The sequence below is a fragment of the Peromyscus leucopus genome, chromosome 11 (assembly GCF_004664715.2).
Source record: "Peromyscus leucopus breed LL Stock chromosome 11, UCI_PerLeu_2.1, whole genome shotgun sequence".
NCBI lineage: Eukaryota > Metazoa > Chordata > Mammalia > Rodentia > Cricetidae > Peromyscus > Peromyscus leucopus.
Genome location: NC_051072.1, coordinates 52,075,367 through 52,102,952, shown reverse-complemented (window position 1 = coordinate 52,102,952; position 27,586 = coordinate 52,075,367). Strand labels below are relative to the sequence as shown.

Below are 27,586 nucleotides of genomic sequence, written 5' to 3'. Positions count from 1 at the left end.
AACAGAGAAACTGGAAGAACAATTAAACATTGTCTTCTTTTTCCTCCTTTAACTTTAAGAGTTTTTCACCTTTTGGGCCTTTATCCTTGACTTTTTTTTCCTAGTAATACTTGTTAGTGCCAAGACCAGAGAGGAACTGCCTAAATCTGAGACTATTAAGGGTGCATCAGAACACATAATAATCAAGATAAATATTTAGATAAAAATTTTAAAAACAAAATCAGCACATAATGAGCAAAGACACAATAATTTCAGTGAAAGTCAGGAAGGATCTGGGGTACATCCTTAATTCCAGCACTGAGGAGGCTAAGGCAAACAGAGCACATGCTTGAGACCAACCTAACCTGGACTACAAATGAAACCGTGCCTCAAAAAGAGAGTTTAAATGAAGTCAGGCAATCTATTCTGTTTTGTGATGTGGACAGGGTGATGCACAAAATAAAACTTGATTAAAGTTTTATCATCAATTTATTTTTTCCAAGCATGCTCTCTTACCAAATCTATCATTTATTTTATCCCATGGACCCAGTTTCTCTCATTTTGTTAGCTTTGTTGGGATTTAAAGATCCTGTGTTTACAGCATGTTTTGTACCAACAGTCGGTATCTCACAGGTGCCTCCTGTGTCTTAGTGTTGTTATCAACAGTCGGTGTCTCACATGTCCTCCTATGCTTTAGATTGATGTTAGATATGACTTCCTTTTGCTCGTGGAAAAGTTTGCTGGAGAAAGCAATGAATTCTAAACTGTATGTAGTTATTTCCTTTTATTTCTCTTAAACTTTATTGAGAATGTGGAAGACAATACATAATGTAAAACATTTTCAGGGGTCATGGCTACAAATGAAATGAAAGTGATAGTGGAATAAATGTTGGAAAACCTCTGTGCCAGTTATAGTGTTAGAGTGATCATTTACTTTACTTTCTTTGCTTGGCTCTTTATTGTAGTATTGTTTCCCTCCAAGAAGCTTTCTCAGTAACTAGATTCGGTTATGCTGTTTAGATATCTGGAGTTTATTTTCTTATGTCAACATCTTTACAGTGTCTTTCTGTAACACATACAGAAAGACATTGTTATTTTCTAAGGTATGTGTTACCATCTTTTCCCCCATTATTTCTTTCTATTATTCTTTGCTTTGTGCCATATTCCTAACCATGATGCTGAGGGCATAGTGATCCAGGAAATGTTTAACTTCTTTCTTTTTGCCACTTAAAACTGTGGCTTACTGTCTTAGAGAAATTGTTTTATAGACTAAAGAACATCATGGAGTTATATTGTTTTGGGACATAAATTGATAAAGCGATCACAGAACAATGTTTAAATAGAGGGATAAAATAAACAATAAGCCCTGGAAGTACAATATGTAAGATTCTGTTCACCTATTAAGTTTATTGTAGCATATCAGGAGGATTCCTTCCCATGTAAGGGAAGATTGATCATAGAAGAAATTGACTCTGCCCTATATGATAGAAAAAGTACTAAATGTGATGTAATCTTGTCATATTTGAATTCACTCAATGGGGAGAAAACATTTTCTTTATGTCTTTTGGGTAGGTGGGGAATGCATGGCACGCACATGACAATCAGGGGATATCTTTCTGGAGTCTGGTCTTTCCTTCCGTCAAACTTAGGTAGCTAGCCTGTGTGCGAGCACCCTTACAACTGAGCCATCTCACCAGCCCTCACTTACCAGCAGTCCAAAACACCAAACCAAGGGTGACCTTTCCATTAATCCTTGCACTTTGATGAATACTTTCCTCTAACTTTTGTTTATCTTTTTTTTTTTCTGTTTGCTTTATTTGTTGGTTTTCATTGGGAACTTCCTTGACATTAAATATTCCTAGATATGTAAAAGTTAATTTTCAATATTCAGAAGGAAACATTAACATTTGTTTCTCGTTTTAAATTTCATTATATAAACCTGTTTGCTATGGGAATTTAGTTTTTTTAAATGTTTTAGTTTTGTTGGCATATGTTAATTATCCATAATCAAGTTTGACTATGACATATCATTTATGTATATATATATTTTTATATTCCTTTCCATTACTTCTCTCATCCTCATTCCATTCACAGTGATCCCCTTCCCTTTCCCAACAACTAAATTGCTTCTACTTCCATATCTTTTGTGTGTGATCCAATGAGTTTAATTATGGTTGCTTGCATGAATATGGGACATGAGCAACACTGAAAAAAATGTCTCTCCTTCCTACAGCAACCCTTAACTTGCAGTAGCTCCTCCTCTGGGAGTTAGTATTTCCTGAGCCCCTGGAATTTACTTTTGAATAATAAAATAAGGGAAGGAGATAGTAGATGTCTTCTCTAAAACTTACTTTAACCTTTTGTAAATTATGGTTTTGGTGATCATGTTCTCACTTCTTAAGCTAACTTAAATTATTTGATGAACAATATTATTTCTGTATTTTTTAAATAGATGTTTATAGATTGTATATCAAATCATTTATGTGAGTAGTGAATGAAACTTGGATTTTATATATAATTGACAGTGAGACATCTTGAAATAAATTATTTGAGTAGAAAATTTAAAAAGTAATAGGAGTCTCAGCATTTTGTGCTGAAGAGAACTGCACTTCTAAGAATATAATTAACTTTGCTTTTCACTTTGTTCTTTGTTTCCCTAGCCTCATGATTTTGATGAATGTCGGTTTGATATCAGTGTTAATGATAGTGTTTGGTATCTTCGTGCTCAGGATCCAGATCACAGACAGCAGTGGATAGATGCCATTGAACAGCACAAGGTAAGATTGCTGATGCTTACCTGCTCATGGAAGTCTAAGTAGTATTCTTAGTGATAACTCTTTTAAAATAATCTTGACAGTGTTGTCAATTCCAAAGATGGGAAGAGAAAAACCACTGACCCAAATCATCATGGCCAAATTAATTAAGACAGCAAGTCTTTTCATAGATGTACATGGGTGCTTCCACGTAAGGTGGGGTTTGAGAAGTCAGCATTGACTGAGGAATATAAGACTTTTATAGCTCAGGGGTAAGGGGTTTGCAAATGGGGAATTTGGCAGGCAAAATAGGCAGGGTTACAGGAGCAGAATATCATAACAAGTTAGTCCTAATGACCTCTAGAAACAAAGACATGGTTGCAAGGTTGGCATAACAAGGTAGTCCTAACAGAAGGTAGTTGTAGTTAGTCATATAATCTTTTGAAACATAGGTAGGGTTGCAAGATGGTTATAAACAACTTTTTGAAATAAAGACATGATTGCTATTCCTGGAACAGGCAGTTCAGAACCATTTGTAGTTAAGATTATGGGTAGGGCATAGCCTAATCCTTGAGAAACAGAGGTTTACTCATAAACAGGAATGGACCCAGTTTGTCTTTAGTATAAGATGGTTTTTAAGCCTAAGATGGAGACAGACTGGTTCTTCAATGTAAAGAGTTATAAAGTGTTATTGAAAAACGGAACCTTGTTTGGTGGAGTGGTAAAGATTAAAAGTTAGATATTGTCCAACACTTCAATTGAAGGTATTTATCACAATAAATAATTCTTTATTGTTAATTGAAATAAAAATATACCCTGCTTTATAAATTGTACATTGATTTTGTTATTGTTGTTTTTTGAGACAGGGTCTCTATGTAGCCCTGTCTGTCCTGGTATTCTATGTAGACCAGGCTGTCCTCGAACTGATGGAAATTCCCCTACCTCTGACTCCCAAGTTCTGGAATTAAAGGCCGTGCACCATCATACCCACCTGATTTTTTTGTTGTTGTTTAGGATCTGCTTTATAAATAATATTTTTTAAATTATCTTGTTGAAATAATTTTAAGAATAACATTCAGTTGTAAGACGCCAATGCTTAAATATGTCAGTGTTAATTTTTATAGTCATTATAATCATTTTAGCAGATTCAGAGTACAACCATTGGAAAATCGTTTGATTTTTGTAACTATGGATCAAACTTATAGAAAGCATCTAGAAACTGATATTAATGTTTAAGTCATGTTCTTAAAATTTAAAGCTAATCTTTGACTTCTGCTGTAAGTGATAAATAGACTAAAGAAACATACCAATAGTCTGCCTTACTACTAACTCAGTGGTATGGCAAAGCATAGGTAAAGTTCTGTAGTCATTATACCATCCTTAAATGACCTAAGAGAATTTGTGCCTCTTCACATACTTGTCTGTACTTGTTCACATGAGCTTCACACATTTAGAGTTGAAATACCTGTGTTGTTCAATTCTTAGATGGTCTTTTAATAAAAAACCCAGAGCCAGATATCAGGGTGAAAGCTGAAAGATGAGAGAAGCAGAACAGCCAGCCACTAGTTCTTACCTCTGTGAAATCCTCAGCCTAAAGAGAGAGAGAGTTCCTGTTTCCTCATGCCTTCTATACCTTTCTCTGACCTGCCATCACTTCCTGGGATTAAAGGCGTGTGTGTTTCCCAAGCAAAGGCATGAGATCTCAAGTGCTGGGATTAAAGGTGTGTGCCACCACTGCCTGACCTCTGTGTTTCTCCTATGCTGGATCAATCTCAAGTGTGGCCTCAAGTCTGAACTCACAGAGTCCAGACGGATCTCTGCCTCTCAAGTGATAGGATTAAAGGTGTGTGCCACCACTGCCTGACCTCTATGTCTAATCTAGTGGCTGTCCTCTGATCCTCAGGCAAGCTTATTAGGGTACACAATGTATCACCACATACCTGTTTTATTTTTAACAGCCATAAAACACAAGAAAACACAGTTTCATCTAGTATGCCATGAGAACATTATTCTTGATACCAATGATTTGTTAGGTCTCCTTTTCCTTTCTTGGTTTATTTTGAGTTTAGAAAATTATGATAAATTTCTTTTCTCCCTTAATTTTCGTATTATGCTGGTTTAAAATGTTTTCTAAGTCTTGGTTATCTTGGTATTATAACTTCATAAGAGAGTATATATATATATGGAAAATTATGGTCATTTTTATTATATAAACATAAGATGAGCCAGTATTTTATAATTTCATTGCTTTGAAGTCAAGCCAACATGGACTCACAGCAGTCTCTGCTACATGTGACTTTAGGCATTTGTGACTAACTTCCAGGACTTTTCTCAACTGTCAGTTGTAGCACTTCTGATTAAAGCTGTAGTAAGGAATAGATAAGATCACACACACACACACACACACACACAATAACAAACGTAGTGATATTGTGTCCCCCAATATATTGTGCACCTTAATAAACTTATCTGGGGTCAGAGACTAGAGCAGCTGCTAGATAGACATAGAGGCCAGAAAATGTTGGCACACACACCTTTAATCCTAGCATTCTAGAGTTCAAAGCCACACTGGAAACAGCCAGGCATGGCGACACATGCCTTAATCCCAGGAAGTGATGGCAGGAAGCAGAAAGGTATATAAGGCGTGAAAACCAGGAACTAGAGTCAGTCTGTTAAGCTCTTGGCTTTTAGCAACAGTTCATCTGAGATCCATTCGGATGAGGATTCAGAGGCTTTCAGTCTGAGGAAACAAGATTGGTTGAAAAATTGAGGAGGTGATCTTTCAGCGTTCATCCTAATACCTGGCTCCTGGGTTTTTTTTAATAAGACCTTTTAAGATTCATGTTACAAGCAAATGTCTCTGTTTAAAATTGAAAAAGCAAAGGCTTTGGAGTCACGAGATTGAGTAAGTTGTAGCATGTGGTGTCTCTGGAAGAAGAGTTGCACATTCAATAAAGATAGCTAAATGTACACATACAGAAAGTAGACTATATTTTTGTTTCCTTCAGGGCTGGTCCTCTCACTAGTGATTAAAAATGTCATTAAGTAGAACCAGTTTCTATATTTTTAGCAGACATGACCTTTAAAGATTTGATCAGTTGATTTAGACTTAAAGGCTATTCTTTTTTTTTTTCTGATACAAGTTTTATTTTGCTCTCTTTCCTCAGTGTAGTCCAACACAATTACTGTGCAAGTTTTTCATTTTTATTTTCTCTTTTGAGTGAAGATAAGCGCATAGAGCATATATTTCATGTTACTGGTTTCTTTGGATCTGAGAGAGATGAGACTCAAGTTGATCTTAAGTACTTGGGTAAAAGTAAAAAATATAGCTATTCAAATATTTCCTTTGCTTAGTTCTCGTTATTGTTGTTCATGCTTACTGAACAGAAACAAATTATGTGATATATGCCAACTAAGCAGCATATTAATGGATATGTGAATTGACTGTGAGTTCTAAAAGTAAATTACTTTGATTTCTTTAACTGATGGAGAAATTTCAAATGTTACTACCTGTAATCTGCAAATTACCTGCTTTCTTTCCCTAATAGACAAGATACAGTGGCTCAATATCTTTAAGGACTGTTGACTGTTAAACTTGGAAATTTTACTAAACTATTAACTTGATCTTTAAAATTAATGCCAAATTATTAAGGCAGTGATGACAATAAGATCTACTTTCTAGAGATCACAAAGTACCAATTAGTGTATTTATTGCTTTATGTAGTTCATTTTTTTTCTCTACCATCCTGAAAAGCAAAAAAATTATTTTACAAGGAGCTGATAAGTTTGTAGTAAAATTAAATATTTTGTGTACAATGCTGCTATCTTTTAGTTCATTCTCTTATAAGATTTGATTTGTATTAATTCTTTTTTGTATCAGTTACACTGGAAAGCTGATTTCTGGAACACAGTTCTCATAAGTTCAGCTCTTGAAAATTAGTGTATCATCTGATTCTCCTAGCATATTCATGTAAGCTAACAATGAATTCCCCTTCTTTCTCTTGGCTTTCCATAAAAGGCAATGTGTCATATTGGTTAGTGTTTTAGTACAATCAGACACATGTTTGAGTCATGCCACTACTATGTACTAGATACATAAGCTTCATGACTTTGCTGTAGAATAAAATATGATAGCACACTACATAGTCATCTCTTTGTTCACCTCCGAATAAAAACAAGCAGGTGAGCAAAGTAACCTACTTGGCTTATACAAAAAAATGTAGGGCATAACAGATGTGGACTCTGATAATTCCAGCTCGTTCAGTTCAATTCACAGTTACTTTCTCTGGCTGTTACCTGCCCTTTGGATAGCTGGACAAGGCCACTTGGAATAGTAAACATATCTTTCTCTGTTCTGATGTCACTAGAAAGATATTTTTTGGTTTTGTCTGTTTGATTGGTTGGTTGCTCATTCAATTCAATTCACAGTTACTTTCTCTGGCTATTACCTGCCCTTTGAATAGCTGGACAGGCCACTTGGAATAGTAAACATATCTTTCTCTGTTTTGATGTCACTAAAAGGATATTTTTTGGTTTTGTCTGTTTGATTAGTTGGTTGGTTGGGTTGGGTTGGTTCTTGTGGTGGATTAGTTTTATTAAAAGTTCCTGACAGGTTTTATTAATATTTGACATCTGGAAGGATTGAAGGTTTCTGTTCCTTCCCAGGATTCTCTTATACTCATTATGCTATAGGCTTTCTATATTAATATATCTCATGCATGTATACAGCACATGCCTTCACTCTATCTGACTCTTTCAGGCACATGTATGAGAGGCAAGTGTTCTGTTTTATAAGACTTCTTCAGTAATAAAGTGGTAATGGTGACAGCGAATAATTTTGAGGATGAATGTATGCCAGCTATGATGATGACCACATTATATACTTACCTCATTTTACCCATACACTCATGTGATAATAGCGTTTTTTATCATAGGTAATTGAGGCACAAATTAAGTAGATTGTCCAAGGTTAGAGCATGGACTTTTACTACTAGTATGTATTTACATGAAATATTTTGTTCACTTAAATCATGGACTTCTTGAATCAGGGTATTCTCATATTTTAATACATTCTCCATGTCTATATGTTTCTTTTAGACTACAAGGTCCATACGGGATTAGATATAATTATATTAATTGGTAGGAATTATCAGGGATTGGACACAAAATTTACAACTTAAGTAACGTAAAGTGTTAGAAAATAAATTTTGTGGCTAGAAATGTGTGTTATTTGAAGTCTCCACAAGTTCCCTCCTTTCATCTTAATGCTTGGTGTTAGAATAATTACTGACATCAATACAGTAGAGTTCTGTACTCAGTGTCTACTTGTGTTTTTCCTTCCTTAGTATATTCATCCCAGAATAACTTGCTCTCTGTGAGCATAGTCTTAAAGAGATGACTTTTATTTATATTTCTCAGTATATTAGACATTGCATATTTTGGTGTGATGTTAAATAATAACTTCTGTGAAAGGAAAGCACTAAATTCCAAATTTTTTGGAATTTGTTTTGTCTTTGGTTTTTTAAGACAGGGTTTCTCTGTGTAAACCGCTCTATTTGTCCTGGAACTCGCTTTGTAGACCAGGCTGACCTCAAACTCACAGAGATCCACCTGCCTCTGCCTTCCTGAGCACTAGTATTAAAGGTGTGTGCACTACCACCACCTGACTGCAAAGTTATTATGAAGTGAGCGATTTGTTTTCAATTTCATTTATAGAAAAGGAAGGCCATTATATATGAAACCAGTAATTTTATTTTGAAGCAATGTTGTGGGTTATTTTGTGGAGTCCATTAATATTCTGTACTTATGATTTGAGATAGCACTAAGTAGATTACTTACTAAGATAAAGTTTTATTTTATAGTTAAATCTCTTGGTATTTTGCCTTCCAAATGAGAATAATGTTTAGTCTTTGTAAACTAAAATCTTTGTGAAAGTAAAGTTAAGGTGATTGATTTCTATTTGGATTAAAGGAACATTTTTCTGGTAAGGGTGTGCCTGTATATTAAAGGGCTTCTGTAGGCATTTTCCATGTAACTAATTTAAGAAAGAAATGTGTAAACTATTTATTAGGGTTATTTTTTAAAATTGTGATATTATCCCTGGTGTTTTCTACAATTAAAATTCTTGTGGTAATGACTAAACACAATTACAGTATTTTAATTTCAACAAATAAAAAATATCAAAAATAAATTGGGAGCATTTTATCAGAGAAATTCTCATAAATCAGTATGAAAAGTTCAGAAAGTATGTCAAGTATGTGTGTGGCCTTGATTGAGTACAGCCTCCAGTACCACAAAACAAAGAAGAAAGACAAAAGTTAATAGGGCCAAGTGTTACTGAGGGATGGAGCCTCAGGCACTCTCATTCAGTACTGAAGGAAGAGTAAAGTGTGCAATTACTTGAAAAGAATTTGACAAGTTGTCTACTTAGAGTAAATGAATATTAATCTGAAAAAGTACAAATATGGATGTGAAAGATCACTCATTTAAATTATGCTCTTTAGGTTATAGGAATAGAGGCCAGTCTGTGTTCCATAATAAGTGATAAAAGTACCCCAACCCCCAGGAAGTATAGACCACCATGCTTATATCAAAGAAAGTTTCAACAGTGCATGTAACTTTTAAGTGCTCTTATCATTAACGGAACTCTTGCTTTCTGGTCCTTTGCTACAGGTGATGTGGGTTAATTTTATCCTTTTCTTGTTCGGTCATAGTTCTCACTTTTTTGTGACTTCTGTTCTCTTCACTGTTCTTTTAGTTTGCTTCCTTGGTTTGTCACATCTTTTGCCGTCTTTGGCTTCAGTTCAACTCCAACTTCTGCTGCCTAAACTTATGGTACTACCCAATTAAAAAAGAACCTGATTCTTTTACATACCAGGTTAATATAAGCTGGTCCAGTCTCAGTTAATCATATAATTAGAATTATTTGTATTGAAAGTTAAGAATGGGATTAAGAGTTATATTTGTGAAGCTGTCATGCTGAGACTGTCTAGGGATGTAAGAATGGATTCTTTTTCTCTTTCAATTAACGAATAAAAAGGCAGGACTCAGCCAGGTTATATTAAAAGCAGAAGTGCACCAAGAGACAGACTCCCCAAGTAGAAAGGGGATCCAAAGATGGAATTCAAGTTTGTCTGGCAGAGCCAAACTTTTATATGTTTGGAGGTAGGATGGGTTCTCTTTCTCCTTCAGAATTGGCTGGTTTAGGCTATTGTGGAGGACTGCATAAACCATACAAAGAAGGGAAACAGCTGGGCGGTGGTGGCACATGCCTTTAATCCCAGCACTCGGGAGGCAGAGGCAGGAGGATCTCTGTGAGTTCGAGGCCAGCCTGGGCTACCAAGTGAGCTCCAGGAAAGGCACAAAGCTACGCAGAGAAACCCTGTCTCGAAAAACCAAAAGAAGAAGAAGGGAAACAAATTTATTCCAAACCTAGAAGCCATGGTGGGAAGTTTGAAAGTCCTGCAGTTCCCTTTGGCAGGAAAACCCCTTCCTTTGCCTTGGAGAGGGAGAAGCAACAGAAGTGAGCCGTCATCAGTGTTGAAGTGAGAAGTACACTGGTCTACCTAGAGCTCTTTCCCTGTCAGTCTGCCTTCCAGGGCTCCACTTCTAGTCCTTGGGAGTGCAATGTCCTGAAAATGTGTCCTCCGTTGTATAAAGTTTTAGAACGTTTAGCCACATAGTGTCCACTAACAATAGACTATGTATGTGACTAATAGTATGGTATTTTCTAGTTTTGTCAGTCTACAATTTACTTATAAGATATTTCTTTAGATAAGAAACAGGTAAGGGAAAAAACAGCTAATCTGTATTTAAGTAACTGTCTCAATACTATTATAGAAGACATTAAATTATATGAAATTATATGGTACAACTATATGCCATTTTATACAATAGCTTAATGTTGTATTTGAATTTTTAATTAGATGGGAAGATTTCTGGCAGTCACTAAAACATATGGGGTTCTGCTTTTTTTCCATACTTGATGAGGAAAAGTAATGGTGGGTGGCATTGCTTACACATATTGACAGTAGTGGAGACAGTTTGCTAACTTTATGTATGTATTGAACACTAACTGAGGAAAAGTGTTTCTTTAAAAAAAAATCAAAGAATACAAAGTGATTCTTTTCCTTCAGGTCTTTCAGTGATAGTCTAAGTAGCCCTTTATACTGCCTTTATTGCTTGACAGATGTTCTTGGTTCATTTGATATTGATGGGTGAATAGTATACTGAGGTAGAATAGATACTAGAATAAGTGAATATACCCCCAGAGCTAATATTATTTTCATTACAAACAATTCTGTTAGTTTTCAGACACATAAAGCATATACAGAATTGACTAAAGTAAGGCCAGTGCCAGGAATACTTATATTACTCTTCAGGTCTCAGCCCTTTAGTTTTTTGATTGTTTATAGTCCTACCCCTCTGATACATTGAGGGATAAAAGGAATAATTAGACATTTAAGAGTATTGTTTTTAGAGTATCTTCAAAAATAGGTATTACTCCCACTTTATATACAGATGAAACTTAATGAATCATGTACCCATTCATCATTAATTAGGATGTTATCCAAAAAAAAAAACGTAGCATCCTAAAATGTTTATAATAGCCATCTCTTTCTAATTAATTTCAGCTTTTTTTCATGGCTTCATAGTTGAAAATCTTTCCCATATGGCTAAATCTGACAGGTCTTATTTTGTGTTTTAAATCCACCCTGCAAATTGTCTCTTAAATGTATTTTATAGACTCCATGGTATTTTAATTACAAGAAAAAAAAATAGAAAAATCTACCTCTAGTCTTAAAACTTAAACAGTTACTCTTCATTTAAAAACATTCATTTTTTTCATGTACATTTTCCCTTCAAGCCATTATTTATTGGAGAGAATTTGATGATGTCACAGAGCAGAAATCCTTTTTGACACCTAAAAAACATCGCACTACAAAATCTGTCTAATGTGAGTAACTACTTTGAAAGTCTGGAGTCTATGGAAGGCTTGCAGTGTCTAGGATTCAGGACAGTCGTAAATGGCAGACTACTGTGAATTTGGGCTAGTTTCAGCCCCACAACAGCGGCGCTTTCTCATCCTGGCCCCATAGCTGTCAGCTGTGCACCGAGTTTGTGGAAGCCAGGCTGAGCACAAAGAACCCTGTCTTAGGAATGTGGACTCTGTCCTGTGATTTTTATTGCTGTTCTTTATTATCACTTCAAGCAAAGAAGTGGGCAAAAACCTGTGGGTTTTTACATCCATAGTCCCACTTATGGCAAGTCTTTCCCCTTTCTTTTAAAGTGATTTTTTTAAAATCTAATTTATTTCTTTATGTTCATTGCTGTTTTTCCTGCATGTATGTCTGTGTGAGGGTGTCAGTCCCCTGGAACTGGAGTTACAGACAGTTGTGAACTGTCATGACGGTGCAGAGAATTGAACCCGGGTCCTCTGGAAGAGCAGCTTAACTACTGAGCCATCTGTCCAGCCCTTTGAAGTGATTTTCAGTTCCATCCCCTCACTTTTTGTTTTTCTTTCCCCTTTTTGTGGCCAAATGAAAAAAATGAAGAGTTTTTAAACTGTTGAGTATAAAAGGGAAATTAGAAAGTGGCTTGCTGGGATTGGGATGTATGATGTGAAATCCACAAAGAATCAATAAACGGTTTAAAAAAAAAGGAAGGAAAGAAAGTGACTTGTACAGACAAGAAACAACACAAGCTCAGGAAAGCCCTAAGACAACTTTACCTTTACACCTCAGCTTTATCCTAGGCACAGAGGCAGCCTATGGTAGTAACATAAACAAACCATAACACAGTGTCAAAGCTTTGAAGGAAGATCATTCAGTTGACAGAGTTGCCATATTGCTAGATTTAAATATTCCAGTTTGCAACAGCAAAATAATTGTAATTTATACAAAGAAGCAGGAAAGTATGAAACTTTCAAAGAAAAAACAAAACAAAACAGAAACTTTCCCTGAGAAAAGTCTGAAGGTTAATCTGGCAGAGAAAAACATTAAAGCAGCTTCTTTAATGATGCTATGAGGAAACAAAGACTGTTAAGAAAATAGAATTATCAATAGATAGAGAATCTAAAATGGAGCGTAGAGATAGTCTGTAGCTGAAACACGCAATAAATGAACAAGTGACCTGCAAAGGTGAAGTTGACCATCGACAGTAGAAATGTCTCTGACTGGCAGAAAAGAAAGATTGAAAGAAATGAACAGCACAGCCCACGGGAGTCAGGGCCAGTAACATGCAAGCCAACATACACATTGTAAGTGTTGTAGCAGGATAAAGGAACAAAAGAATAAATAAAGCAGCTGAAAACTCTCAATTTAATGAAAGACAAATGTTATATGCATTTAAGAACTTTCAGAGGCCTACAAGATGTGTATATACCAAGACATGCCATAATCAAACTTCCCAAAGACAAGATAATTCTGAAAGCTACTAGAGGAAAAACAGTTCATCATACACAAAGGAGTCAGCAGATTTCTCATCACACTTTGGAGGCCAGAATGCAGCAGGCCTGTCTATACAGATTACTAAAAGGAAATGGCTATCAACTTATGATTTCTATACCTAGCAAAATTTTTCCCTCAAAAGTGAGAAAAAAATAATACATTCTCAGATAAAGAGAATTTGAGTTTATTATCATTTGACCCATACTTCAAGAACTGTTTATGGGATCCTGCAAGGTAAGGTGTAAGCAAACTAGACAGTAAGTCATATGAAGAAATAAAGATCTCAATAAAGATAAAAACACAGCAATTATAAAAGCTAGCCATATTTTAACAACAGTTTGTAATTGTTTTCTACATAAGAGACTATTACATATTTTTCAAGGATTATTATTAGTCTAAGATCTAGTACTACTGTGACTCTATTAGGCTTCTCTAAAAGAGCAGAGCTGATAGAATGAATACATATATTAAAAAGGAGATTTACTAGACTAGCTTACTGAATGCAGTCTGAGTAGCTCAACAACGGCTGCCTCCCACTGAGGGTGAGAATCTGGTGTATAAGGTTCAGTGTACAAAGCTGGACATCTCAGCAGCTCCAGTCTGGCACTAGAGGCTTGGGTGATTCCTGGAGATCTGCTGGTCTTCAGTCTACTTTTAATCCTGAAGAAACAGGTTCTACTACCAGTGAAGGAATGGTGAAGGCACAGGATAGATGAACTTGCCAGAGTGAGGACAAGCAAAAAGCAGTTTCCTTCTTCCAGGTTCTTTTATCTGGGCTGCCATCAGAGAGTACTCGCCACCTTTAGGGTCAGTGTTCATGCTTCAGATAACATGCTCAAGGATTGAGGCCAGACTTGAGTGTTAGTTGAATCCAAATGCAGTCAGTTGACAACCATGACAGTCATCACAGTGACGTGGTTTCTCCTTCACATTGTCTGTGGAAGGTAATTAGGTAGATGTGAATTCTGATTGGATTATTGCACCTTTAAGGTGTTTATACTGCAGACATTTCATAACCACAAAGAAAATAGCTATAAGAAGTGTATAAATAGAAGGATATAACTCAGTAAAATGCATGTCTAGCGGTTCTAGGTTTGATCCCAAGCACCTCAAAAGAAAAAGATGAAGATACATAAAAGAAAATTAAAAAATAAACTCAAAACATTTCCCCAAGTCAACTAAACAAAAGAACATAGTAAGCATGAAACATGGAATCAGGAAAGGGTTAGAAAACATAAGCAAATGGAAATGAAAATTCTTCTTTATCAGTATTTATTTTAAACAAACTCTCTAGTGAAAAGATAGAAATTGACAGAATGAAAAAAAAAAACATTCCAACTACTTGTTTGCAAGGAGCTCAATTTAGCTCCAAACATAAACCATAAAAGTTTTGGGGGCGGGGTGGAAATCCATCCAAATAATAACCAACCTATATTTGTATCAAATAAAACAGACTTTTAAGTCAGAACAGGTCACAGGAGACAAAAGAGGATGATGGTGTGTGTTAATAAAAGGCTTATTATACAACAAGAAGATATAATAATTACATACCTATTAGCAGACCTTTAAAATACTTGCAAGGAAAACTAATAATTGAAGGGAAAAAAAACAGATTTCTATACTAATGATTGAAAATAACAATACCCGCTTTCAGTAGTGGGGTAGACCAAGTAGGCATAGTAAAAAGACCAGTTAGATCTAATAAATAGTATGTATGCTTTTCAGGTGTATCTGGAACATTCTCTAGAACAGCTCATGTGTGATAATTCTATGTCTTGGTTAATTAAAAAGATGTCATACAAATTATCCTATCTAACCATTGCTGGATAGACATTGAAATTCCTAACAGAAAAAGAAAGTAAACAACATACTCTCAACCAATGGACAGAAGAATAAATCCAAGGAAAATGGGAAACTGCTTAAAGACCAAACAAAGTGAAACCACAACATACCAAAATTAGTGCTTAGAAAGAAATGTATACCTGTAAAGTATTAACAACAAAAGATTGCAAAGGAACAAACTAATTTTACAACTTGGATAACACACTGAGCACAAGCCAGCAGAAGAATTCAAGGCAAGAACAACAGCAAACAACTGATGATGGTGGTGAGCGGGGACCACAGAGGATAGTGTAGAAAAACAAAAAGCATTGACACTAGAAGTTTTTATTAGCAAAGAGTCAAAATATCCTTTAGCCAGGGATATTAAAAGATAAAAGGAGAACACTAAGAACAGAAATGAAAAAGAGAACATTACTACTAGTTTACAAAAAGGCTTATGGGAGAATGCTACAAAAAATAATATGCCAACAGATTGGTAGCCTAGCTAAAAATGAATAAATTGATACAAGCATGTGGTAAGTTGAATGAACAATATCCCCATAGGCTGAGCTGTTTGCACATCAGGTGCACAGATATATGTATCAAAATACAGGAAATAAAAACTAACAATTTGAAGGAAAAATTCAAGGCAGGGAAAAACATATAAAAAGTAGATTTGCCAGAGTGGCTTACAGGCTATGGAAATGGTACAGGTAGTCTAACAATGACTGTCTCCCACCAGAAAGGCCCAGAATGTCTTAACAGTCCCAATCTGGTATTAGAGCCTACTTCTTCAGAATTCCAAAAAAGACTAAAGACCAGTAGCATTCCAGGAATCCTCCAGGACTCTAGCACCAGATTAAAACAAAAATAAAAACACACAAACAAAAACCCCTTCCTCATAGGCATGCCAAGCTTCTTGGGATTTAGTTGATTCCAGACAGAGTCAACTTGAGCAAGATTATCCATTACACTCTTGGCTTTCTGCATGTGGTTAAAAATAGTCTCTCTCGTTACCTGGACTGGTTGCCTGATGCCATGCCTTCCTCATTGTGGACTCTCCCTCTGGAACCATAAGCCATATGAAGCACTCTCATCTACAACTTGCTTTAGGTTACACTGTTTCACTATAGCAACACAAAAGCAACCAATATGGAAGTTGTTATCAGAAATAGTTTGTTACTGTGAATAACTTGACCTTGTGTTTGGAACTCTGGACTAAAAAGTGCAGTTGAGTGTTGTCAGCAGAGTTGTTAGGTACCTGGAAGACAGTACGTACTGAGAGGAATTCAGAAGATAGAGGCCTGGGTCATGGTATTTCAGAGGGAAGCAAGGTCTACATTAGAAACTGGGCTAAAGGATATTCATGTGAAATTTGTGTAAAGAATCTGTCTGCCTTCTTCAGGTGTATGCTAAGACCTCCCCTGAAGCTAAATTAAAAAGTAATGGACTAAATTCTTTGGGCAAGTTAATTTCAAGATAGCATAGTATCAGGTCTGTGGCATGGTTATTACTTACAGTTCTTATGCAATGAAATATGAAAAAGAATGAGTGGGACAGAAAGAAATACAAAATGTACAGTTTGGAAAGAAAAAGAGCACTAGGAAGCTTAGTGTTACAGTCAAGGTACTTGCTTTGAGGCTGTAATTGTTGAGATTGGCATTATTAAGGAGAAGCCTCCTGCTCTCCGCTGGAACAATGGGAAAGGTGCCCTCTTGGCAAGATCTCACTCAGCTAAGCTTCCAGCTTATGAAAAAAGAAATCCTAAGAAAGCAATTGATTCTTGGGAATGTGAGAAAGAGAGAGTGAGCATTCATGGGTTCTTCCTTCTAGGTTTCAGAGATGCTGAGGCCAGGTAACATGAGGCCATGCTAATCAGAGGCCCTAAAAGCTTATTGGGTGGAGCTGTGAAACCAAAGTTTGGCACACTTCAGACATAGGACTTGGAGGAAACAGGCTAGAACTGACCTGGAAGCCTTCCTCCTGAGTGGTGACTCTCATAGTTTTAAAAGGTGCTGAGCAAGTTTTCAAGGGAGAGGAGCCATTGGCAATCCAACCCAACTGGAAAGCCTATAAACCACAATGATGATTGGACCAGCAAGATATCTGCAATAGTGCAGTAGTGTAGTATTGTCCTGGGGATAACTAACAACTGTCTAATAAGACTTCAGTCCTACTCAATAGGAAGGAATTTTGCTCTAAAACTAGCCAGCTACTAGAGAGGCCATAGATCCTAGAGGAGAGCCTACTACTTCCAGGTTCTGAAAACAATATAACCTCTGTTTTCTAAATACTTATACTAAATACAGCTTAAGGATGGCTCTCAACTCTTCATCAAAGAAGCTTTTTTTTGTAACACATAGATATTGTTAACAGAGATCTACAACTGGCCAAAATGTTGAAAATAAGTGACGTTAGGGTTTTCAACCCTAACTGATACATTTGCAATGCAACTCACTCCTACACCTGAGGCTCAGTGAAAATCTTGGAATAGTGAATGGAAAGATTATACGGACCAGAAGTCAAAGTTGTCTACTGTTCGATAGTGTCTTGTAGACATGACATGGAAAATGTACCCATGAATTCTCAAGAAGATGGTTTCCTGAAAAGACCAGCATAATACCATCACTACTTGACATACCAGTGCAAACAGAAGAAATTCTACATGATCCTACCCCTTGAAGAAGAGCTACAGGTGGTCGTTGCTGCTGAGAAAGGGAAAAATCAATTTCCTCCAGGGACAAGCTCCACATAGGTTGTCTAGTCCCAAGTGATCAGCATAAATATATAAGCAAAGAGAATTGGATTCAATAAATTATACATACATTGAATGTGTATATATGTTCACATATATACAGATGTATATGTGTAAGTAGCAATAATAATTAAACAAGAAATCATTAACTGGGGAGGGAAGGGAACCTGAGCGAAGTTGGAGTCATGGAAGGGAGGTATGCGAGTGATACAGATGCAGTGCTCATATATGAAGTACTCAAAGGAAAAAAAAAACACGAGTAAAGTCTGGCCTAAGGAGGAGCCCCCAGATGTTAGAGATGCCAGAACCCTGAGACATCATCTCATGCTTCATACAGGGAGTGTAGTCAGCCCAAGAAAGAGATGTGTCTTGCATACAGCAAACCTGGAGGGCCAGATCCCTTTAAAACTAAAGTCCCGCCGGGCGGTGGTGGCGCACGCCTTTAATCCCAGCACTCGGGAGGCAGGGGCAGGCGGATCTCTGTGAGTTCGAGGCCAGCCTGGACTACCAAGTGAGTCCCAGGAAAGGCGCAAAGCTACACAGAGAAACCCTGTCTCGAAAAACAAAAAAAAAAAAAGGCATAAAACTAAAGTCCCAGACATTGGGCATGGAACTACGTAATTTGTTGTTTGCCCTGATGTGTTTGGTCTTGCATTGGTCTAGTATTTTCTCACTGTGTCCTTTTCCTTCCTTTTGGGATGGGAATATATATTATATGCCATGGCATATTGGAATTTTGCCACATGCTTTTTGATTTTACAGGAGTTTACAGTTAAGAGTTTGCCCTAAGTCTCAAAAGACACTTTGGACTTTGAAACAGTGTTAAGAATGAAATACTGTAGGGACTTTTAAAATTGCACTGAATGTATTTTTCATTATAATATGATTGTGTTGTGTTTTTATGTGATGGTTTTGTTTTTAATTTTTATTTACTTATTTTATGAGTATGGACATTTTGTTGGCATTTATGTCTGTTCACCATGTGCATGTCTGGTGCCTGTGAGGCCAGAAGAGGGCATGTGATCCCCTGGGACTGGAATTACACATCATGGTTAGCCACCATGTTGTGTGTTGGGAATTGAACCTAAGTCCTCTTGAAGAACAACCAGTGCTTCTAACTGCTAAGCTATCTCTCTAGCCTGAAATGTAATGATTAAATGAGAAATGTCCCCCATAGGCTCATGTATTTGAGCACTTGGTCTACAGTCAATGGTGCTATTTGGGAATGTCATAGAACCTTTAACATGTCTATACAATAACGATGACAATCTGAAAAGGAAATAACAAAATTTAAATTCACAATAACATCAAAAAGAATACTTAGGAATTAACTGAAATAGTTAGACTTGAGCAGTCATGAAGACTGTCAAAGGAAATGGAAGGGATGCTAGAGAGATGGCTCTTAAGAGCACTTGCTGGTTTTAAGAAGTACTGGAGTAGAACTACTGGGAGTGTCCTCTGCATCATGGTGTCTTTCTTGATGTATAACATGCATGTATATTAGTCCTGAAGTGTTTGTAACATTCGTATATTTCTAAGAATTGTATTTTTGAGAATTATAGACTACATGGCATGTGTTCAACTGGTATAGGCCAAAGAAGATAGAATAAAACAGTCCTGTCTTAGTTACTGTTGTATTGCTGTGAAGAGACATCATGACCAAGGCAACTTAGAAATGGGAGGCATTTAATGGAGGGCTTGCTTTACAATTTCAGAAAGTTAGTTCATGAACATCATGACAGGAAGCATGTCTAGGCAGGCAGGCTTGGTGCTGGAGCAGTAGCTGAGAGTTTACAGCCTGATCCACAGGCAGGAGGCAGAGAGCTTAAGACTGGGCCTAGCATGTGTTTAGGAGACCTCAAAGCCTAACACTAGTGGCATACCTCCTAATCCCTCCTAAAACAGTTCTACCAACTAGGGACCAAGTATTCAAATATATGAGCCTATGAGGGCCATTCTCAATTCAAACTGCTATATTCTGCTCCCTTGCCCCCTTAGTCTTTTAGCCATTTTCATAATGCAAAATGCATTCAGTCCAACTTCAAAAGTCTCCATAGACTTTTTAAGCACTGTTTAAAAGTAAAAAAATCTATTCTGAGACTCAAGCCAATCTCTTAACTATAACACCCTATAAAGTGAAAAGGCAGATTACATACTTCTAACATACAGTGGCGCAGAAAATACATAACCGTTCTAAAAGGGAGGAAAGAGTGTGTAGTGAGGAAATACTGGGCCAAAGCAAGACCAAAACCCAGCAGGACAAACTCCAAATCCTGTAGCTCTGTATCTTATACTAAAGGATGTATTAGGTAGTAGCTCTTCAGGTCTCCCACTCCTTCCAGCTTCGTTGACTGCAGCACACCTCCCTTGGGCTCCACACCCTGTCTGCAGCTCTACCTAGCAAGTATCCTATGGCTCTAGCCATCTCCCAACATCTGGAGGTCTCCAATGTAATTCAGGCTTCACCTTCAAAGATTCTCACAGTGGCTTCTCCGGGCCTCCTTGCAGAGACTCCCCTGCTACTCACTTGGCCTTAGCAGCTTTCCTTAACCTCTGAGGAAGATTCCACAACTGCTTACTCCTATATCTTTCCTGACCAAAGCCAGAACCATATGGCTAAAGCTGCCAAGTTTTTGCTTGCTTGCTTGCTTGGGATATAATTTGACCCCCTCCTTGAATTATATTTGCATAAAATTTCCTTTGTTATTGCTCTTTGAAAACATAGTTCATAAAGCCTGCTCTTTTCACAAATTGCAGGATTAGCTGGAAGTGATCTCTCCCTGAGAACACCACTCCCTCTATACTATTTAGCATTAGGCTTTTATTTAAACTAATGATATCCTTGAGCCCAAGGCTTGGATTCAACATTACATTCTCTTGGGCTCTATTTCTCCTTAAACTGTACATTTTGTATTTCTTTTTACCCCATTTGCTCTTTTTCACTGTAGATCTGCATAAGAGTGATTACTAATAATCATGTGACACAGTCATTACTAAGTTGGCTTAATCTCCTCCTTCAGTATTAGTCCAAAACTCTTCACTTTAGCCTCAGGCAGATTTTTAGGACAAGGCAAAAAGCAACTGCATTCTTTGGTAAAATATCACAAGAATAGTCTGTACCCTAACCACTAATATTGTTTCCCTCTGAAACCTTGAGCTGGGCCTCCAAAGTCCACATTGCTCTCAGCATGACAATATTCCACATCCCTACTAGGCTGGTGCATTAAGTTCTGCCTACAGCATTCAGCTGCTTTTCTAATCCAAAGTCCCAAATTTCACATTCCACCGACAAGCAGCATGGTCAGGCCTGTCACTGCAATATGCTACTCCCGGTACCAACTTGTCTTGGCTACTGTTCCCGTTGCTGTGAAGAGACACCATGACCCAGGCAATGTAGAAAAGGAAGCATGTACTTGGGGGCTTGCTTACAGTTTCAGAGGGTGTGTCCATGACCATCATTGGGGAACTTTGCCCCAGGCAGGCCAGCAGGCCTGGACACTGGAGGTAAATGAGAGCTTACATCCTGATCCACAATCAGGAATCAGAGATCCCAAGACCGAGCCTGGCTTATATTTAGGAAATCTCAAAGCTCCACCCCTAGTAGTAAACCTCCTCCAAAAGCCCACACATCCCAATCCTTTTTAAAACAGTTCAACCAATTAGGGACCAGGAATTTAAATATATGAGTCTATGGGAGCCATTCTCATTCAAACCACTACAGTTCCCAAGTTAATAAAGGAAATTGGACTATTGAAAGAAAGGAAAGGGAAGGAAGGGAGTGGGGCAGGAGAGATGGCTCAGTAGTACTTGCTCCTTTTCCAGAGCATTTAAGTTTGGGTCCCAGCACCCATGTCTGACAGCTCACAACTGCCTATAGCTCCAGCTTTCAGAGGATCCAACACCTGGTCTCCGTATTTGTCTGCCCACAAAAAGCGCACAAATACATGCACATAAATAAAAATATTTTAAAACATAACAGAAGATGCTAAAGGCAACATGTGCTCTATGTTTGCATAACTTAATATTGTTACGATTTCATGTTTATCTGAAATGGCTGTGTGTCTCATGCAGTGCCTTCAAATTCCTAATGACATTTCTATGTAGAAATAGAAATTCTGTCCAACATTTATTTGGAGGCTGGCGAGACTCCATATAGCCAAAACAATCTTTAAAATGAGCTGAAATAGAGAAATCATGCTTCTTGGTTATCAAAACCTACTACAAAGCCATAGTAATCAAAATATTTGGTCCCTTGCCTCATACCATATTGAAAACAATGATCTCAACATGGATCAGAGATCTAGCTGAAACAGGTCATAGGTTGCATGCACTTCAAGATAGCTATGAATGTGGCTCAGTGCCAAATAATAAAATTACTTCAGACACATTATGAGATTTATTTTGTGACCTTTTAGAAAAACTTTCATGTGGGAGCTTTGTAGGTGACTGACAGTATCATCTTGAAATGTCAAAAGATTGGGCATTCATGGAGGAAATTCCTAAAATCATCATGAAAACTTGACAAAATGTTCATAACGTTGGGTCTGGCAGTCTTATTAGGTGCGACTCCAAAGTTTCAGGCAGCAACAGAAAACAGACAAGTTCAACATCATGGAAGTTGACACATTTGCTGCATTAAAACACTCTTCATATAGCAGATCTTACCTTTAGAAAAATACTTGCATTTTTCTGCTAATATTCAGATTATACAGAGAACTTCTAAAACCTAACCACAGCATCAAAAACAGTTCAGGAATGGACAAAGGACTTGATTGGCTATTTTGAAGAATAACCTTGATGGCCGCTGTATGTAGACAAACATAGAGCCAGAATAGTGAGTGGCTGCCACAGCTGGAAGGAGGGAGAGATGGTACTTTGCTATTTAACAGACACAGAATGAGAGATGGCTCAGAAGTACTTGCTCCTTTCCAGAAACACTTCAAATACTGGTCTCTAACAGTTTTCGACAGTAAATACGAAGCAGCAGTGAGAGACACCCTCTTAATTAGCTAGCCCTTACAGGCCATTTTTATTGGTACTCTAATCCTGTAAGCACTATAGTCCCCGTGCAGGCCTTGGGCATCAGGATCCAAGGCCCTGGTAGCAGTCTTAGCCTGAGGTCTGAGGGTCAGGTCTGTAGATTCTCTTCTCTTGCCCATTACAATCTTTTAACAGCTCCTTCCTGTCTTTAGCCCCTTTCCTTTTCTTCTTTGGCTTCCCCTCTTTGCCTCCTCATCCTTTCATTTCCTGTCTTTTTCTTGCCCCTGCTTCAACTGCTCAGCTGATCCTTTGTCAGTGGCGACTGCCAGAACTTCCAACACCTGCCTTTCTCTGAGAGTCTAGAATACAGTACCTAATGTGAGCCAGGGTACCTGGAGGGCATGTTTAATCCCAGAACGTAGTACGTAAAAAATCATCTATAAAATGAGTATCACAGTATATTGCCATCTCATGCAAAAGAGTTAAATAAGATAGTAATACATGTATAGCACTCATCATGCTAGTATAAAGAAACCCTAACTCTTAGCCTTTACTGTTGCTTTTAGTATGATTTTCAATGTAGCTTTCTGGAATAAATGTGTTAAACATACTTTTTAAAAAGATAACAATTTTTTTAATTATGTCATGTGAGTATGGGTGCCAATGGACTCTAGAATAGGGCATCTGGTCCCTGGATCTGGAGTCACAGGTGGTTGTTGACTGCTGAAACATCTGTCTAGCCACTCAGATTTCCATTGCCCTCTTAAGACACAGCATCTTGCTTCTCATAGGGTTTGCTTCCATAGAATATGGGTGGTAGACTGATGTTCACAACAGTTTACAATTCAGTTGATTGGGCTTTAGAATTTCAATTTCAGAAAACGTCCTATATTTTTATGTTAATGTTCTTATATTTTCTCCTTTCCCATAATTAAAATAATAACTGTAATTTTTAACACCATATGGAAATTAGTTTTTGCCTCAGTTTCTTTGCTGTGTTGCTTGCCAGAGATCATTAGTAGGGAAAAATTGTTTGTTTGTTTTATTTTAAAGATTTATTTATTTATAAGAGTGATTTGTCTGCATGTTCCTTTGCTCACCAGAGGTGGGCATTGGATCCCATTATAGATGGTTGTGAGCCACCATGTGGTTGGTTGCTGAGAATTGAACTTGGAACCTCTGGAAGAGCAGCCAGTGCTCTTAACCACTGAGCCATCTCTCCAGTCCAGGAAAAATAATTTTTAAAGCAAATACTTTAAATTTTTAAATCCAATATTTACTATATTTATATGCCACTTCTTTTAGGGTTTAGATGAGTTAATGATGCAAGATGATAATATTTAAATGAATCTCCCATATAATTAAACTATAAAATTTACCTAATAAGGTAGTTAAGTTTGTTGGCATTTCTATTATTTTATTAAATTAATAGCTTTGAACTATATGATTTAAGTTATAATATTCTTAAATATAAAAATCCCAAGCACATAGGATAAAGGAATTAGTCTAAAGGTTACTATTGTGCTTTGACCAATAGTAACCCTTGTCAGCTTTCCAAACAGTGTTTCAGAAGTGCTAATGACTCCCTCTACTGGACAGAGAGGACAGAGAGCCTGCCTTATTCTCTTTGATTTGGTTGTTTGGGGTGTGTGTGTGTGTGTGTGTGTGTGTGTTTGTGTGTGCGTGAGTGATTGTTGGGGTTTTTCTGTTTGCTTTTTGTAAGAAAGGAGTGTTCTAATATAATAAAGGTATGGGCTCATTACTGTGATGTTTAGAGATAAACTTTGTTTTATATATATTTCTAATATGTGCCCTTGGCCAGATGACATTTTATATCTGTGTAAAGCAATTTCAGGAATACTCCTTATAAACTTCAGCAAACTTAAGAAAGAAGAGGTTCTTGTTTCAGAACAGTGAAAGGGGGGATTATTAAAACAAATATTTTGAAAAGGAAAGGCATTCCTATGGTAACTATTTGAAATACGGGTTGGCAGTCTTAGGTAGAATTTGGTATTTTCAAAATATTCATGGGTAGGTGGCTAAAGGTTGTAAGTTGGGTTTCTTTAATGTGGGAGAGTAAGTGAGATTAAGAAAAAGACTAGCATTCCTTTCAAGGATTAGCCCTAAAACTATACTAATAAACATACCACTGGATTGTGATTATAATTTTCCCCATTTCCATCTACCTCTACTATATTCTGCCCTCAGAAAACATACTTTAAACTCAAATTAATATTGTTGCTTTTTCATATTCAAAATAATTACTATTCCTTTAGAATTATACTGGTTTCTCTGAGTTTTTCTTTTCATATTAACATATTTGATGATAGATTTGACTTGAAATAAATACAGAACTAATGAGCACTATGTATGTGTATTAAAGTGGCAGTCTAGCTATGCTTTTAATAGGGGACTGTGGTTGATATTCTGCAGCTCTCATTTTTGTTAAAACTATTACAGTTACAGATATCAAGCAATGAGTCTTCTTCGTTATTTACACTGAGTAACAATGAAATTGAGATTTCTTTGTTTACTAGATTTTCTTTTTCCTTGGACTGATTTCTGTAATTTATTATGGAATTTATTTAATGGAAACTATGAGAGTTAAAAGAGATACGCTGTTGATAATGAGCATCCATTTATTATCCATGACATAGCATATATTGTGTCAATACTGTAAAGGATTCTGCCTTATGATGTCGTTGTAATAAAATGGTGCTGCCTGTTTTAAGATACTGGAACTTGGAGAAAGAGAGACTATAAAAAGCTGTATTGTAGCCGGGTGGTGGTGGCGCACGCCTTTAATCCCAGCACTCGGGAGGCAGAGGCAGGCGGATCTCTGTGAGTTCGAGGCCAGCCTGGACTACCAAGTGAGTCCCAGGAAAGGCACAAAGCTACACAGAGAAACCCTGTCTCGAAAAAACCAAAAAAAAAAAAAAAAAAAGAAACAGTTAGTAAAACTTTCCTTGTTTTGATTTGTTACAAGGCCTTTAAATCAATCACTAACATCTACTTTTTTGTACCAGACTTCTGGGTGTGAGCAAGTAAATGAGAAGAGCAGATGCATTTACATTTCAAGGCCAAGTTGTTGAATTTTGAATATTTTAAATGAAAATGTCTACAATCAGTTTTAAGTATCTCTAAGTTAGACTGTAAATTGTAGAGAACTGTGTTGTATTTAATTCCTGCTTAAAAATGAATTTCACATCTCACATAGGTATCTGAGATACTTAATTTCTAAAAGTCCTGCTTTTTTTTTGGCTGTTACAGAGAGATTTTTTTCCTATTTCTAATTGCAGTCCTTGGCAGTTACCAAACCCATACTATTAAAATGTAGAAATACTAAATTTACAAGATAGCATTCTTGTAAAAAGAGAAGAAAAAAGTTTAGCCACTTTAAATGAAAATGCCTCCAGAGCACCTTTTTTGTAGGACTTCCAGTAGACCTCATTATAAGATAAGTCTTCCTCGGTGAACTGTATGATGCTGAAATTACAGATCCCTTTTGGTGTGATTCTGTGATACTGATCAGCTTAAAGGCTTATGAGTACATTTATATTCTCAAATTACACTGATTTTTAATTTACTCAGAGTTTGCATATAGACAAATAGACATCCCTGAAATTTTCTACCTTTTTTTTAGTCATTACTTACATTGTACCCTGACATCCCCTGTCATCAAAGTTTTGCTCTCTGCGTGCTTCTGTGCATTCGTGCATGCATGTCATATGAAATCCATACAAGGCGCTGTCTCAATGGAAAGGAAGGAAAAGGAAGGTAGAGGAGATAGGGAAGGAAAAGAAATTTAGTGACGGGATTAAATGATATAAATTATAGCTATTGTTCCTTTGCTTCCAGTACTTTCTCCAAGCATTAATGTTTGAAAAACCTATATGATTTTCCTCCATTCAAACAAAGTACTATTAGATATAAACACTTGTTTAAAACCATAATATGTGCAATGTGATGTTCCAGCAATGATATGGTACAGATGCCTGGATTTTTCAACAAAGGTATTTGATTTACTATAATTTATTTTATTAATAGATTTATTCTGTTTTATTGGGTATGAGTGTTTTATCTACATATAAGTATGTGCACCACATGCATGCCTGGTGCCCACATGTGAAGAAGGTATTGGATCCCCCAAACCTTGAGTTACAGAGTGTTATGAAGCCACCATGTAGATGCTGAGAATCAACCTGAGTCCTCTGCAAAAGCAACAAGTGATCTTAACCACTGAGCCAACTCTCCATACATGATTCACGGTAGTTGGATCCAAAATCTTTGGTTTCAGGGACTTGGAAAATTTTCAGATAGCTGACTTCTTTTGACGATATTACTAGTAGTGCATTTGGTTGAGAATAGAATATAAAATGGATATTCTGAAGGTATCCAGCTCATTAAAGTGAGGGAAAATGTATAATGACAGTGTTGGGACTGTACACAAACACCCAGGAGGTCCTATTTACCCTCTATGATATAATGGACCAGCAAAGTTGCACTATCATGGTTACTAAAAAAATGAACATTTACAATCAGCTTTCAGAAAGATCAAAGTCAAGTAACAATTTTTAAATATAAGCTATTATAATTCAATGCTAAACCTATAATTATAATGTAATAAGAATGGTTGAAAATACAGAGATGGGACTGGAGAGATGGCTCAGCAGATAAGAGCACTTACTGTACTTCCAGAGGACCTGAGGTCAATTTCCAGGACACTTGAGAGGCAGCACACAACCACCATTCCAGGAAATTGGAAGCCTCTGGCCATCGTGGGTACCTGAGCTCATGTGCACATACCCAAACAGACACGCAAGAGTATGCACACACACACAGACACACAC

General features: G+C 36.9%; 1 protein-coding gene across 2 annotated transcripts in view; it reads left to right on the top strand.

The window, feature by feature from the left end:
- The window catches only part of Cert1 (ceramide transporter 1), a 110,101-nt gene that overhangs the window by 35,715 nt on the left and 46,800 nt on the right, over window positions 1-27,586 (top strand). For both annotated transcript variants that reach the window (XM_028871685.2, XM_028871684.2), the window contains exon 3: window positions 2,640-2,756. In XM_028871685.2, coding sequence (XP_028727518.1) covers window positions 2,640-2,756 — 117 coding nt within the window. The remainder of the gene's footprint in view (window positions 1-2,639; window positions 2,757-27,586) is intronic.